General features: G+C 35.3%; 1 protein-coding gene across 3 annotated transcripts in view; it reads right to left on the bottom strand.

Annotated features, from left to right (window-relative positions):
• The window catches only part of LOC149802747 (solute carrier family 15 member 4-like), a 67,764-nt gene that overhangs the window by 15,841 nt on the left and 38,443 nt on the right, over positions 1–13,480 (bottom strand). For all 3 annotated transcript variants that reach the window (XM_089952160.1, XM_089952162.1, XM_089952161.1), the window contains 2 exons: positions 9,173–9,359; positions 6,061–6,249 (listed from right to left, as the gene is read on the bottom strand). In XM_089952160.1, the coding sequence (XP_089808286.1) occupies positions 6,061–6,249; positions 9,173–9,359 (376 nt within the window). The remainder of the gene's footprint in view (positions 1–6,060; positions 6,250–9,172; positions 9,360–13,480) is intronic.

The raw sequence follows: 13,480 nt of genomic DNA, 5'->3' as shown, positions 1-13,480 counted from the left end.
AATGGTTAACAGAACACATTATGCATGTAATAATCAGAAGACAAATTGACCCTTAACATTTCAAATTGTTGTGAACCTAAGTAACATGCAAAATACTATTCACTTTTACTTGAGAAAGCACAGCTGATGGTGTTTAGTGGCAAATCGACACCTGAGAATTTATGTCATGCCTAGCTAATCAGAGTAAATCATCATGCCCCAAAATATAGCCAGCCTGGTTTAGACAGGTCTTGAACCCACACCATTTCAACAAAAAGTAAATACCAGGCCTATGTAATTCTTATACTGCCACACTGTAATGCAATTCATGAAAATGGAATTATTTGTTTCTCAAATGAAAGATGTATTTATAAACATGGCTACATGGAAAAAATGTCTGCAAAGGATAATTTTGAAGAGTACAACATTCAGCAAGAAGTTATAAAAAATGGACATCATGTCAATGAAAGCAAAAATACTGATTTGACACTGATGCAAAAGGATTCATAAGAGTACTGTTAATAACATAAAGATTACTGTAAACAGCACATGCATGGAGTACTGTAAATAGCACATGCATGGGGTACTGTAAACAGCACATACATGGAGTACTGTAAATAGCACAATGCATGGAGTACTGTAAATAACATAACATATGGAGGGCTGTAAAAAGCACAATGTAATGAGTACTGTAAATTACATAATGTATGGAGTATTGTAAATATCACAATGTATGGCATATTGTAAATTACACAATGCATGGAGTACTGTAAACAGCAGAATGTATGGAGGACTGTAAATATCATAATGTGGGGAGTACTGTAAATTGCACACTGTATGGAGTAATGCAAATAGCACAATGTATGGCATACTGTAAACAGCACAATGTATGGAGTGCTATATATAGCAAATGCATGGATTACTATAAATAGCACAATGCATGGAATACGGTTAAATGAACAATGTATGGAGTACTTTAAATATCACTACTTACAGAGTACTGTAAATATCACAATATATGGAATATTGTAAATAGCACAATGCATGGAGTACTGTGAATAACACAATGTATGGAATACTGTGAACAGTGCAATGTATGGAGTACTGTAAATATCACAATGTATGGATGACTGTAAATAGCATAATATATGGAGCAATGGAAATAGCACCATGTATGAAGTACAGTAAATAGCAAAATGTATGGAGTACTATAAATTGCACAATTTATTGAGGACTGTAAATAGCACAATGTATGGTGTTTTGTAAAACAGATAATGTTGGAGTACTGTAAATTGCACAATGTATGGAGAACTGTAAATATCACAATGTATGGAGTACTGTAAATTGTACAGTGTATGGAGTACTGTAAATAGCACAATGAATGCAGTACTGTAAATAACACAATGTATGGCATACTGTAAATAGTGCAATGTATGGAGTAATGGAAATAACACAATGTATGCCCACCCATGAGTACTGGCCTTCCTCTATGTAGGCACCAGTAGGGCATGAATGTCTCTGGAGATTAATCACCTGTGTTTCTCAATCACCTCAAACTCTCATTAAGGTTTGCAGTCACCAACAAAACTTACTGTGTAGAAACCAGAATTTTCCGACTGGACTTACAATGACTAAGACTAAAGACATTTTGATTCCAGAATATATAGGTTTCTTTATTATTCTTAGTATAAGACATACAAATGGTTCTGGCAAGGAAGTAACTCTAGAATAAAGTTTACTCTGTAAAATAATTTTTCAATTAAAATGACCTCAGCCTTGGACCTATTTACCCCCAAATCATTTGTTCTCTCCCTTAACTATTTATGGGGCATACACTTATGTGCAAGCCCCTCCACAAACTTTGGTCAAAATATCAAGTTCAAATCAAATGTTATTATGCAAAAACCATTTTTCATTTGCAGTGACCTTAACATTTGGGCTTTTTATACCAAAAATCATCAGGCTTCTTTTCATACCCAACACATCATCCAGAAACTTTCCACATGTTTTGTGCGGAAACAGTGATCAATTTACAATTTCATACCTAAGAGTCCCAGGACTCATATGTTCAAACAATGAGTCCCGCTCAAATGTAATGAGTACAATGATTCTGCTAATAAATGGCACACATTGAGATACATCAATTTTCTTTATTTACAATACAGAATTATTGCAACAAGGTCATTATTAACTACAAGATCAACTCCTTCTTCACTTTACTTTAGTTCATAAATTTGCCTGTGTTTCTTAGATCTCCAGGCCTGTAATACTGACTTGTAATCATGTGGCACAGTACACAGTTTTGCAGCCATCAGTTTATGCCGAGGCTCAATATTCAGCCTGTTTCTAGCTTTAACCAGGATTCTGTTCTGGGCAGAAAACCCACACTCACATCTAGCAGTATGTACTGCTGAAGTTAGTGCAAGTGCTGTTAGCTTGAGCAAGTTTGGAAAATCCTCCGTGGTGGTAGTCAGTTAAATGATACAGTTAACACATCACGTCTTGTGAGTACTTCTCAGCCAGAACTACTTTCTTAAGGAAAGTCCACTCTATTTTTACCTTAACGGAGTCAATGACATGTTCTGATGTTTTTTTCTCTCAATACTTCTGGTAGTATCCCACTGTACAGTTTTTGCTTCTCCATATGTACATAGTCTGTCAATTTCTTCATCTCTGTATGTATCCACTTCTATTTTTGACATCATGCTGACCAGTCACATAACAAGAATACCAAAGCTTGTAAGTAGGTCATGTGCTGGAAATCTAGACTGAATGTTCTCATCTAATGAGTTAATGAGTCAATGAAGAGTTTAGTGATTTTCTCCAGGCTGAAGTTGTTCTTTGTGATCTAATGATGCTCCTTAAATGTAATGCCCTTCAGATCTTCCATGTATGGAGTTTCAAAGCTATATACCTTCTGCAAATCAGCAATACACAATACACTCATCAGTTTTCACCTTCACAAGGGCCATGTTTACATTTTCTTCTTTCTGGAAGAACTGACTGAGAATGGTTACAGGTGCCATTGCATCCATCATCATGTATGTTGCAGAAAAAAAACTTTCAGTAGCTATTTTTTTCTTTATCCCTCCAGCTTTGTGATGCTTGTGACTGGCTTGAGCCAGGTAGGTAAGGAAGCTATCAAGAGTTCTCCATATAGCAGTCAGGGAACTAAAGCAAGACAACCACCTCACTGAATGGAGCTCCTTATATATGAGACATGGAGACATCTAAAACCTCCCCTATGACATGCAGTAGAGCCTCTTGTTGACTACTTCCCTTAAAATAGTAGAAAAGATCAGTCAATATTTGCTGATGCTTTTTTAACAGTTCTATTTTCTCTGCTGCCTGGGAGGTACACAGTGCCAACATGTGGGCAACACAGTGAACATTATGCATATGAGGATTTTCCCTTCTCAATATTGCAGCTGGTCCTTTTTCCTTACCCAAAATAGCAGATGCTCCATCTGACCCCAAACTCAATATTTATGCTATTGGAGCACCCTTTTCTGACATTTTTTCACAATGGATAAAGCGATTCCTTTCCCAGTGGCATCTAAGCATTCAATATTGCACACATAATGACTATCTGGAGTAAAGTCTTCATTCAATGTCTGAGCATACATGACCAGCCTTTTCCTGTTGGAAATGTCATTGCTCTCATATGCAAGTAATGTTACCACAGGAGATTTCTTAATTTTACCAGTTACAGCATTGTTAGCAAACTCTGCTAATGACTCCAGCAGCTCACTGGCAGTCATTGAAGATTCATAATTGATATTACTCTTTCTGAGAATGTCAAGCTCTTGAATTCCCAATTCATGTAAAAGATTCATAAAAGACTTTAATTTGTTCAATGGGATGTCTTCATCTGCCATCCATTTAATAACCTTCAGTAAGGCAGTTATAGTTTTATCTTGATTTGATATGAGCTTTGAACTACATTTTTCAAAATTATTTCATAACTCTGGGGCTATTAGGCATAATTTGTAGTCAGCAAGATCTGTATGTCTGGTTAATGTTGAATTTTGAAAATTTCTGTTCTTTGCAATTTTGTTCATACCATTTACCTTTTTATTGTCTTTGCATATCTCACAATACATAAAGTCCTCATTCTTATTTGCACAGCCATTGTCATATCACAGCCACGAGTGCGTTTTTAGCCAATAAGGCTGAAACTGTCGAACATTTGTGCATTATGCTGGAAGCTGAGCATACGTTTGCATCCTGAACATCAGATGAGAAACCAAATACTGCTGATCAGTGGAATTTCAATCATGAAACAAAATATCCAATGTCCTTTGCTCAGGGTCAATTTTCATCATCTTTTTTGGCAGAATTTTAACCGGAAACATGAGGAGAACTGATGACATCTCATAATAGTTTACTGTTAAGGAGTGGTACCACATGACAGGTGCAAAGATAATATTTGCCAAGTGAAAACAAAGTCTTGTTAAACAAAAATCACAGTAAGTACGTTGCTGTTCCTTTAAGATTTCTTATATCCAAAGGAATGCACATATGAACAACTAACGAGTCCCTGTCATTTTTTGTGTTATGCAGGACGCAGGACACAGGGGTAGATTAATTATTGTGGAAACCATTTTTCTTCTTTCAGTCAGTAACCTTGACCTTTGAAGTTTTGTTTAACCCAAAAATAAATAGGTTTCTTCCCTATCCCAATCACAAAATGTCAGTCCAGACCTGTGATGTAAAACTAATGCTACCGTGCAGAAACCATTCTTTTCCTTTCAGTCATTTACCTTGACCTTTGACTTTTAAACTCCAGAATTTAAAAACTATTTTCCTACCCCAAAATACAAGTCAGGAATAAAGATTGGTCCAATTAACTGAAACAGAATCATGTTACTATGTAAAACCATTTCTTTTCCTTTAGTGACCTACATTTTGACCCTTTGACCTCAAAATTGATACATTTATGTCTTACCCCATGTGCATGCTAACCACAAAGTTTGTAACTGCAGGTGATGAAGAACTCAAGATGTTGTTCAGAAACTATATTGGTAAATAGGACAGATGAAATGACTTTTGGACAATATCACATTAATTTGCTCTGTCTAACATTCTGTGTATAAAACAATGCTTGGTCTTTCTAAATGTCCAAGATGAGGGAAAAATTACTAGTAAAGATGCCAACAGGTACCCAGTTACTTAGGTACCTGTCCATTGATAAAAACCCAGGTAATACATTGGAGAACTAGGTGCCCCTTACCATATATGTATCAGACCAGTCTAAATTGAAAATAAAGGGCACCGGTTATCATAATAAATGGACTTTATCAAATGTGACTGATGGATGTTATATGACTGAAAATGTTAGATTCGAGTGATTTGGTTATACTAAGAATATGTTGCCAGCAGAAAAGGATAAATCAATAGCACTTTAAAAATTTTGAAATAAGAATGTAACAGTAACTGTCATCATCTGTGGACTTTATGACTATTTGCAAAAGTTACTGTAGACATGTAGACTAGTTAAAGTGAGTGCTATGCCTAAATAATTTATCATATCATTTGTGTCTATACTCTTGTATTAACCATTAATCCACATGGATTTAGCCAATTTGTGAGAAAAAAAATTAACTGCAGATCCAGGTAAGTAGCACAATAAACTGTACACTTTTCATACAGTTTTCGATAATTATGGCATGGAATATATAGATTGTTTTTTTTTACCATTTATATTAAATTAATACACTTATACCTATCTTGGGGGCTTGGCATGTGTAAACCCACAAAGCAGTTCAGGTTGACATTTAAAACAATTTCCCCTTGATCAGGTACCTGGATAAATTATTGTTAGGATCAACAGGTAACTGGTAGAAGTTTCCTAAAATTGTGGCATCTCTAATTACTAGTAGCATTATCCACATCAGATTTCGCTAATTCAAGACCACTTAAATTAAATCTTGTAGAAACATCATTTGTAAGAACAAAATAAAAAGCACACACCAGGAATATATGTAACTTTAGCAAAATGAATCATGTGAAACAATATATTCAAAGTTTTTGTAAATATAACACACATGTATTTAACTTGGAACGTAAAATATGAGTTACCTGATATACTTGTAAAGACTTCACTGGATCCAATCAATACAAATTCTGGAATCTGGGCAAACATGGAAATGTGGGAAGCATTGAATTTATCATCTGCTATTGTCTGTAGAAAGTAGCCATCTTTTTTGCGGATGATCTCTATGACCGCTGCATACACCATGGCTAGGGCTGCCAAAATCATTCCAATTCCTATGATAAAAAAGATTAACAAATTCATATGCCAAAGAAAATCAGTTTGTCGCATATCACATCTCCCTAAAATGAAATTGTTAAAGGGCTTTACCTGACTTGACAGCTTTAGATGTGAATTCTGTCTTGTACTGAATAGGAGGATGCCCAGCAAGTATTTATTAAGCAATACAATTTATCACATAAAATAATCAAGTCTTAAGATATTTGTATCAAATAAACATAATATCATGAAAGCTTTGTCTTGGTGTTGATCTTGTTTTACAAGTTCAAATTTTTGCATCCAAAAATATATTTATATAGCTCAAATATTTATGGAAAATAAATTTAATACTAAGTCAGCTAACTTTATCAAGAATGTTCTTAATGGTCAACCTTGTCTACAAGTCAGTCTCATATGCATCTTTGTCCTGATGACAAAGTAGTATGGCTAGATAAGTCTTGCAATATAAATAACTAAATTTGGTTAACTGCAACACTTAATAATTAGCTGGTACCTTAAATTGTCATTTATCTGGTCCAAGCAAGGATGACGGATGAATGTGTGGAGTAAAGATTGAATATAAAAAAAGGAACGTTGCTGCTTGGAGTCGAGGTATTTCCATGAATGACACTTTCCTAGCATCACTGTAACATATGCTCTTTCATCCAAAGTAAAGATATGTGTCATAAAACACTGTTCTAATATTTATTTAGTACCAAGTTTTGAAAAAGAAATAAGATTCAAATGTATAGATTATTTTATCCATATGGTTAGTACCTACACACAAATTCTCCCATGGTTTAAACAAAGAATTCCATGGAATGATGTCTAACATGCTGGCCTACCGAATACAGATATCTTTTCGTTTATTTTGAAATGACCCATAATTTGCCTGATAGGCAGAATGAAAACAGCAGTGTATGAAACTCCAAGGACAAAGCTTTCAGATTCATAAAGGCAACATATAATAGCTATCCTAGGACATAGCTTATAGATTCAAACAAGCCACATAAAACAGCTATCCAAGGACAGAGTGTACAGATTCATAAAGGCCACATATAACAGCTATAATCCAAGGACATGGATTACAGATTCATAAAGGCCATACATAAAAGCTATCCGAGGACAGAGCTTAAAGAAACATAAAGGCCACATATAACAGCTATCCAAGAAAAGAGTGTACAGATTCATAAAGACCACAATTAATAGCTATCCAAAGACAGAGCCTACAGATTCATAAAGGCCACAAATGACAGCAATCCAAGGACAGAGTGTACAGATTCATAAAGGCCACATAAAACAGCTACAATCCAAGGACAGAGCTTACGGATTCATAAAACCCACAAATAATAGCAATCAAAGGACATAGCTTACAGAGTCATAAAGGCCACATAAAACAGATATTAAGGACAGAGCTTAGAGATTCAAACAAGCCATATAAAACAGCTATGGATTCATAAAGGCCACATATAATAGCTATCATAGGACAGAGCTTACTGATTCAAAAAGGCCACATACAATAGCTATCCAAGGACAGAGCTTACAGATTCATAAAACTCACATATAACAGCTATCCAAGGACATAGCTTACAGATTCATAAAGGCCACATATAACAGCTATCCAAAGACAGAGATTACAGATTCATAAATGCCACATATAATAGCTATCCAAGGACATAGCTTACAGATTCATAAAGGCCACATATAATAGCTATCCAAGGACAGAGCTTACAGATTCATAAAGGCCACATATAATAGCCATCCAAGGACAGAGCTTACAGATTCAAAAATGCCACATATAACAGCTATCCAAGGATAGAGCTTACATATTCATAAAGGCCACATATAATAGCTATCATAGAACAGAGCTTACAGATTCAAAAAGGCCACATATAATAGCTATCCATGGACAGAGCTTACAGACTCAAAAAGGTCAAATAACATAGCTATCCAAGGACAAGGTCTATAATTTCATAAAGGCCAAATACAATAGCTATCCAAGGACTGGGCATACAGATTCATAAAGACCAAATGCTATCCAAAGACAAAGCTAACAGATTCATAAAGGGAAATTTAGCAGCTATCCAAGGATAAAGCTTATAGATTCATAAAGGCCAAATATAACAGCTATCCAAGAATAAAGCTTACAGATTCATAACAACAAAATATAACAGCTATCCATGGACAGAGCAGGCAAATTCAAATGGAAAAAGATTATAGCTGCTATCCAAGGTTTGGAACTTATAACCTTACTTAAAATCACAGCCCAAGTCTTGATGAAGACCTTTTAAAAAATTGACCCTGACCTTGGATGATAATCAGATGGAGGGTAGGGGTCCATGGATATGAAATATTAAATATTACTGAATCTACATTGCATGTATAATAGTTCCTCTCCCAGGATTTGAGACTTACAACACTGAAACTTTAGCCAAATGTTATTGATGTCACTGCCCACTGCCCCACTTTGTGCGGGATGGTACTTTTGGCTGCTAGGGACCCCACGTAGCCCAGTGGTCTAAGGCGCTTGCTTTTAAAAGATCATTGACATCTCACATCTGTCCATGTGAGTTTAACTCTCGGGTTTGGCCAATGTGGGTATACGTGAAAGCTTGCTAGTAACTTCCCATGAGTCAGTGGTTCTTCCTGCGACTTTCCCCGATTCTTCCTCCACTAAATATATGGGCCAACAAATATAGCCTATCAAGTGCAAAAAAATGACGTTAAACCCATAGCAACAATTGCAACATTTTTTTCTTTTTCTATTTGCTAAAGCTGGAAAGAAAATAAATCTTGGTCTCCATGCAGAACGTTTTCTTATTACTAGACATCATTCATTGCTCAATGAATGTTTAACACCTTAAATCTAAACAAGCCTGTTTAATGAGAATGGTTTGATATTGCTGATGAAGTTTTATTTTAGTAATCTAGTATATTTACCCATCCTTTGCAGATGAGTTGGATTTTTGCCTAATTTTGCCAACAAGGGGTAGACAATTCTGTCCATGATGGGAATAAGGATTAGAATAATGATGGTGTTGAAGAAGTTTAGCAAAGCTACTGGCATTTGCTTTCCGCCGATGCTGATATCCATACGTTCACTCTGCAGAAAAAGGGATGTACTCATCTGAAAGACAGTTAAGACAGATGATTATTACCAGTAATATAATTTGAGAAGAAAGGAAACAAAATTCATGGCGTTCTCTATAATTAAAATACTTTCCACCAAGCCAACTGATTTTCCAATTTATTATAAAGGAAAAAACTTAAACATAGCAGACCTGTTGCAAAGTATCTGGTTCAATAATGTAGAGCAGAAATTTTTGTTTTCAAATACAAAATAAATCCTATTATGGATTTGCAATATACTGTATTTCAGTCATTACCCACCACCAAAAAAAAAAACCAAAGGTTTTCCACTACAACCAATAAATTTCACTTTTTCATTCCCAAAGAGCTGAATATCACATAAGTTTAAAATGTAAACAAGCACTAACAACCAGCTGATCTACACAGGTGACACTTTTTGTCTGTATACAGCACAACTAATTATAAAAGATGACCTAAATGGGATAAGCAAACATAAACATAATAATTACCTAGGTGGGATTTATTATTCAAAATGGACAAAACATGATTTCCACATGGAATTTATATTGCAATAGGGATGTGACTAAGATGAACTGGAGCTCAAACAAACAAGCCCTGTATGACAGCTACCCATGGGTCATCAATTTACTTCATTTCACTACATTAATGTGGAATGGTACTGACATATGATGTATGACCCATGACATATGGCCCCCACGCTTTACCCATGGGTCATCAATCTAATTCATTCCACTACCATGATGTGAACTGGCACTGACATGTGACCTCTGGCTCTACCCCTGGGTTGTCAATCTACTTCATTCCACTACCATGATATGGATTGGTACTGACATGTGACCCCTGGCTCTACCCATGGATCATCAATCTACTTCATTCTACTACATTAATGTGGAATGGTACTGACATGTGATCCTTGGATCTACCCATGGGTCATCAGTCTACTTCATTCCACTTAATTAATTTAAAATGGCACTGACATGCAACCCTGTCTCTACACCTGGGTTGTCAATCTAATTCATTCCAATACATTAATGTGGAATGGCACTGATGTGTGACCCCTGGCTCTACCCATGGGTCATCAATGTACTAAATTCCATGACATTAATGTGCAATGGTACTGACATATGACCCCTGGCTCTACCCATGGGTCGTCATTGTACTAAATTCCACTACATTAATGTGGATTGGTACTTACATATGACCCTTGGCTCTACCCATGGGTCATTAATGTACTAAATTCCACTACATTAATGTGGATTGGTACTGACATATGACCCTTGACTCTACCCATGGGTCATTAATGTACTAAATTCCACTACATTAATGTGGATTGGTACTGACATATGACCCTTGGCTCTACCCATGGGTCATTAATGTACTAAATTCCACTACATTAGTGTAGATTGGTACTGACATATGACCCTTGGCTCTACCCATGGGTCATTAATGTACTAAATTCCACTACATTAATGTGGATTGGTACTTACATATGACCCTTGGCTCTACCCATGGGTCGTTAATGTACTAAATTCCACTACATTAGTGTGGATTGGTACTGACATATGACCCTTGGCTCTACCCATGGGTCATTAATGTACTAAATTCCACTACATTAGTGTGGATTGGTACTGACATATGACCCCTGGCTCTACCCATGGGTCATTAATGTACTAAATTCCACTACATTTGTGTGGATTGGTACTGACATATGACCCTTGGCTCTACCCATGGGTCATTAATGTACTAAATTCCACTACATTAATGTGGAATGATACTGACCCCTCGCTAGCAATGATGTTTTGACTATATTCATATAAATTATTATGTGGGATTGAATTGACAGTCTGATACAGATGATGTCCTAAAGTTTATTCACTGTTATGCGCTATTATTAAATTCTAACTTTCATGAAGGATTAGTATTTTATAAATAAATTCATACCAAGTAAAACACTGTGTCTTGATAAAGTTCAGTGATATTAACACTGTTTCATTTATGCTAGAAGTACTCGGTAATATAATTCTGAGAGAAATTTACATGTCATGATGATTTACAAGTGATTAACAAGATGCTTATTTTATACTAAAATAATCATTCAATTACCTCTTCGCTAATTGCTTACCAGCTGATTTAGAACTGATGAAATATATGTGTCTTTCAAGTTGTTTGTCTAACTCCAAAAGGAACTAGTAAGGCTGTCCATCACAGTTTGTTTTCTTTCCTTTATAAAATGTTACATGCTGGTCTGAACAAATCACATAGCCCAAACATCCTGGTCTATTTATTTTCAATGCTGGGCAAGTACACTTTTTTAGGATGATAGTTTGGAGTAAGTGCTTTTTACCTATTTAAAAAAAAATGTAGGGCAAATGCTTATTTTCATTCTTAAGTCACTATGTCTGCATTTAAATAGCAATTTATGCCCTCTGGACATAATGAATGATTGATTTTACCCCTCTGCATGTATTTATTTACATCCAGCATCACACCCATCCAAAGTCATTAATAGGTTTTGTACGTGTGCACATTCTATTACCACTTGACTGTACACAGGGCTAACTGACCAAATGAATGGCCAATTAAAACACATGAAGCAAAGAGAAGCTAATTTGATTCATTAGCAGTGCTTAAAATGGCTATGTTGTTTACCCTAACCAAATCCACATAAATCTTGCACCATTTGATTTTAATCTAGTCAGTCAATCCAATTAAATTAATATTTATTTTATGAGGGTAACTCAGTTGTTGTATATTATTCTTTCCTGAGGACGTCAGGAAGAACAAACTGTTGTAAATACAAGAGAAACAATAGCAAAGCAATGCCTAAATACATCAATAATAAGAGAAAAAAGTGATTATGAACTGCATTAAACAAATACATTGGAGTGCATGTATTTATTTCAATGAAAACCGCTTCTGGAGATAATAGTTGAATTATTTTTGGACATATTAAAAGGCACGTTACCAACATTTAAAATGTTGGTTCCCTTTATAAACTAATTAAATGAGTGGTTATTCTTTCAGTTTTAATTGATTATACAGAGGATTAACTTCCATGTCTGACATTGTGTTTCAAACAAAACCATGAATCATGCTAATTAAAGAGCTGTCTCTATTCAAACTTAGAGGGCAAAATGTATGATGTTATCACTTTAGAAGTGGTTGTCAAGCAAGGTGATATTTACTACAGAGTATGTGGTTAAACTAAGTCTGCTAAATTATTTTCACAAGAAAGTGAATGAGAATACCTAGCCTGTTATGAAAACCACTTTCTCATGGAAATACATTGTGCACTCCAAGAGCAGAACTGTGTTGAACTTGGTGCTAATTATAAGAAGGGATTTAAGGCAAGAAACTTTGTTCTATCTATTGACAAAGTCTTGAGAGAAGTTAGGAAAAGTCTGAATTCCAGCAAATTCTCTTCCATTCCTGTAGACCAAAGTGCTTAAGGTACCATACAGGGGCAAAAATAGTACATATAAGAAACCAGTACAATTAAAAACTGAAAACATGTGATGTAAATAAATGCACATTTAATAAATAAATGTTGTACCATATATATTCACTTATAAGTTGGGTCAAATTGCAAACAAGAAAGATCCTGATTGGCCAAAGCATAATGCTCCTGTAGATCAGGGTCTATGTTGTTTGTTCTAAAGATTACTCTTAATGAACTGTACAGACCCAGATCTTCCAGCACATTATGCAGTGACAGATCTGGGTCTGTGCAAGAACATATGGTACCACTTTCTTTAGGTTCTTTCTATGCCTTAGAGTGCAAACATCTCAGGAAATCCTGACCAGTGATTTAAATTTTGGGACAAGTGACAAGGAACATGGGACCAGTGAATTCTGAAACCACTTGTCCAGGACAAGTTTATGACAAAAACTTTGCTCAGTACTGACATGGATAAATATATTCTGTATTTTATACACCTGATCATTTCTACTAACATGGCATCTATTGTCCTCTTCCATTAATAAAGTCCGTGTTACTTACAACATAATCAAAAAATGTAGTTTTATTTTGTAACAAAAGTTTTGGTACTATTAATTGCTATCTAAATCATGTTCTTCTTCAGTTTATAATAGTGTACGTAAGATATTGTTTTCAACCCTAGTGTAATGCAAGTCACA

Source organism: Sinohyriopsis cumingii, chromosome 3 (genome assembly GCF_028554795.1).
Source record: "Sinohyriopsis cumingii isolate HCF-2022 chromosome 3, ASM2855479v2, whole genome shotgun sequence".
NCBI classification, from domain to species: Eukaryota; Metazoa; Mollusca; class Bivalvia; order Unionida; family Unionidae; genus Sinohyriopsis; species Sinohyriopsis cumingii.
Note: the sequence above shows the minus strand (reverse complement) of the source record. Positions and strands in the feature narration are given on the sequence as shown.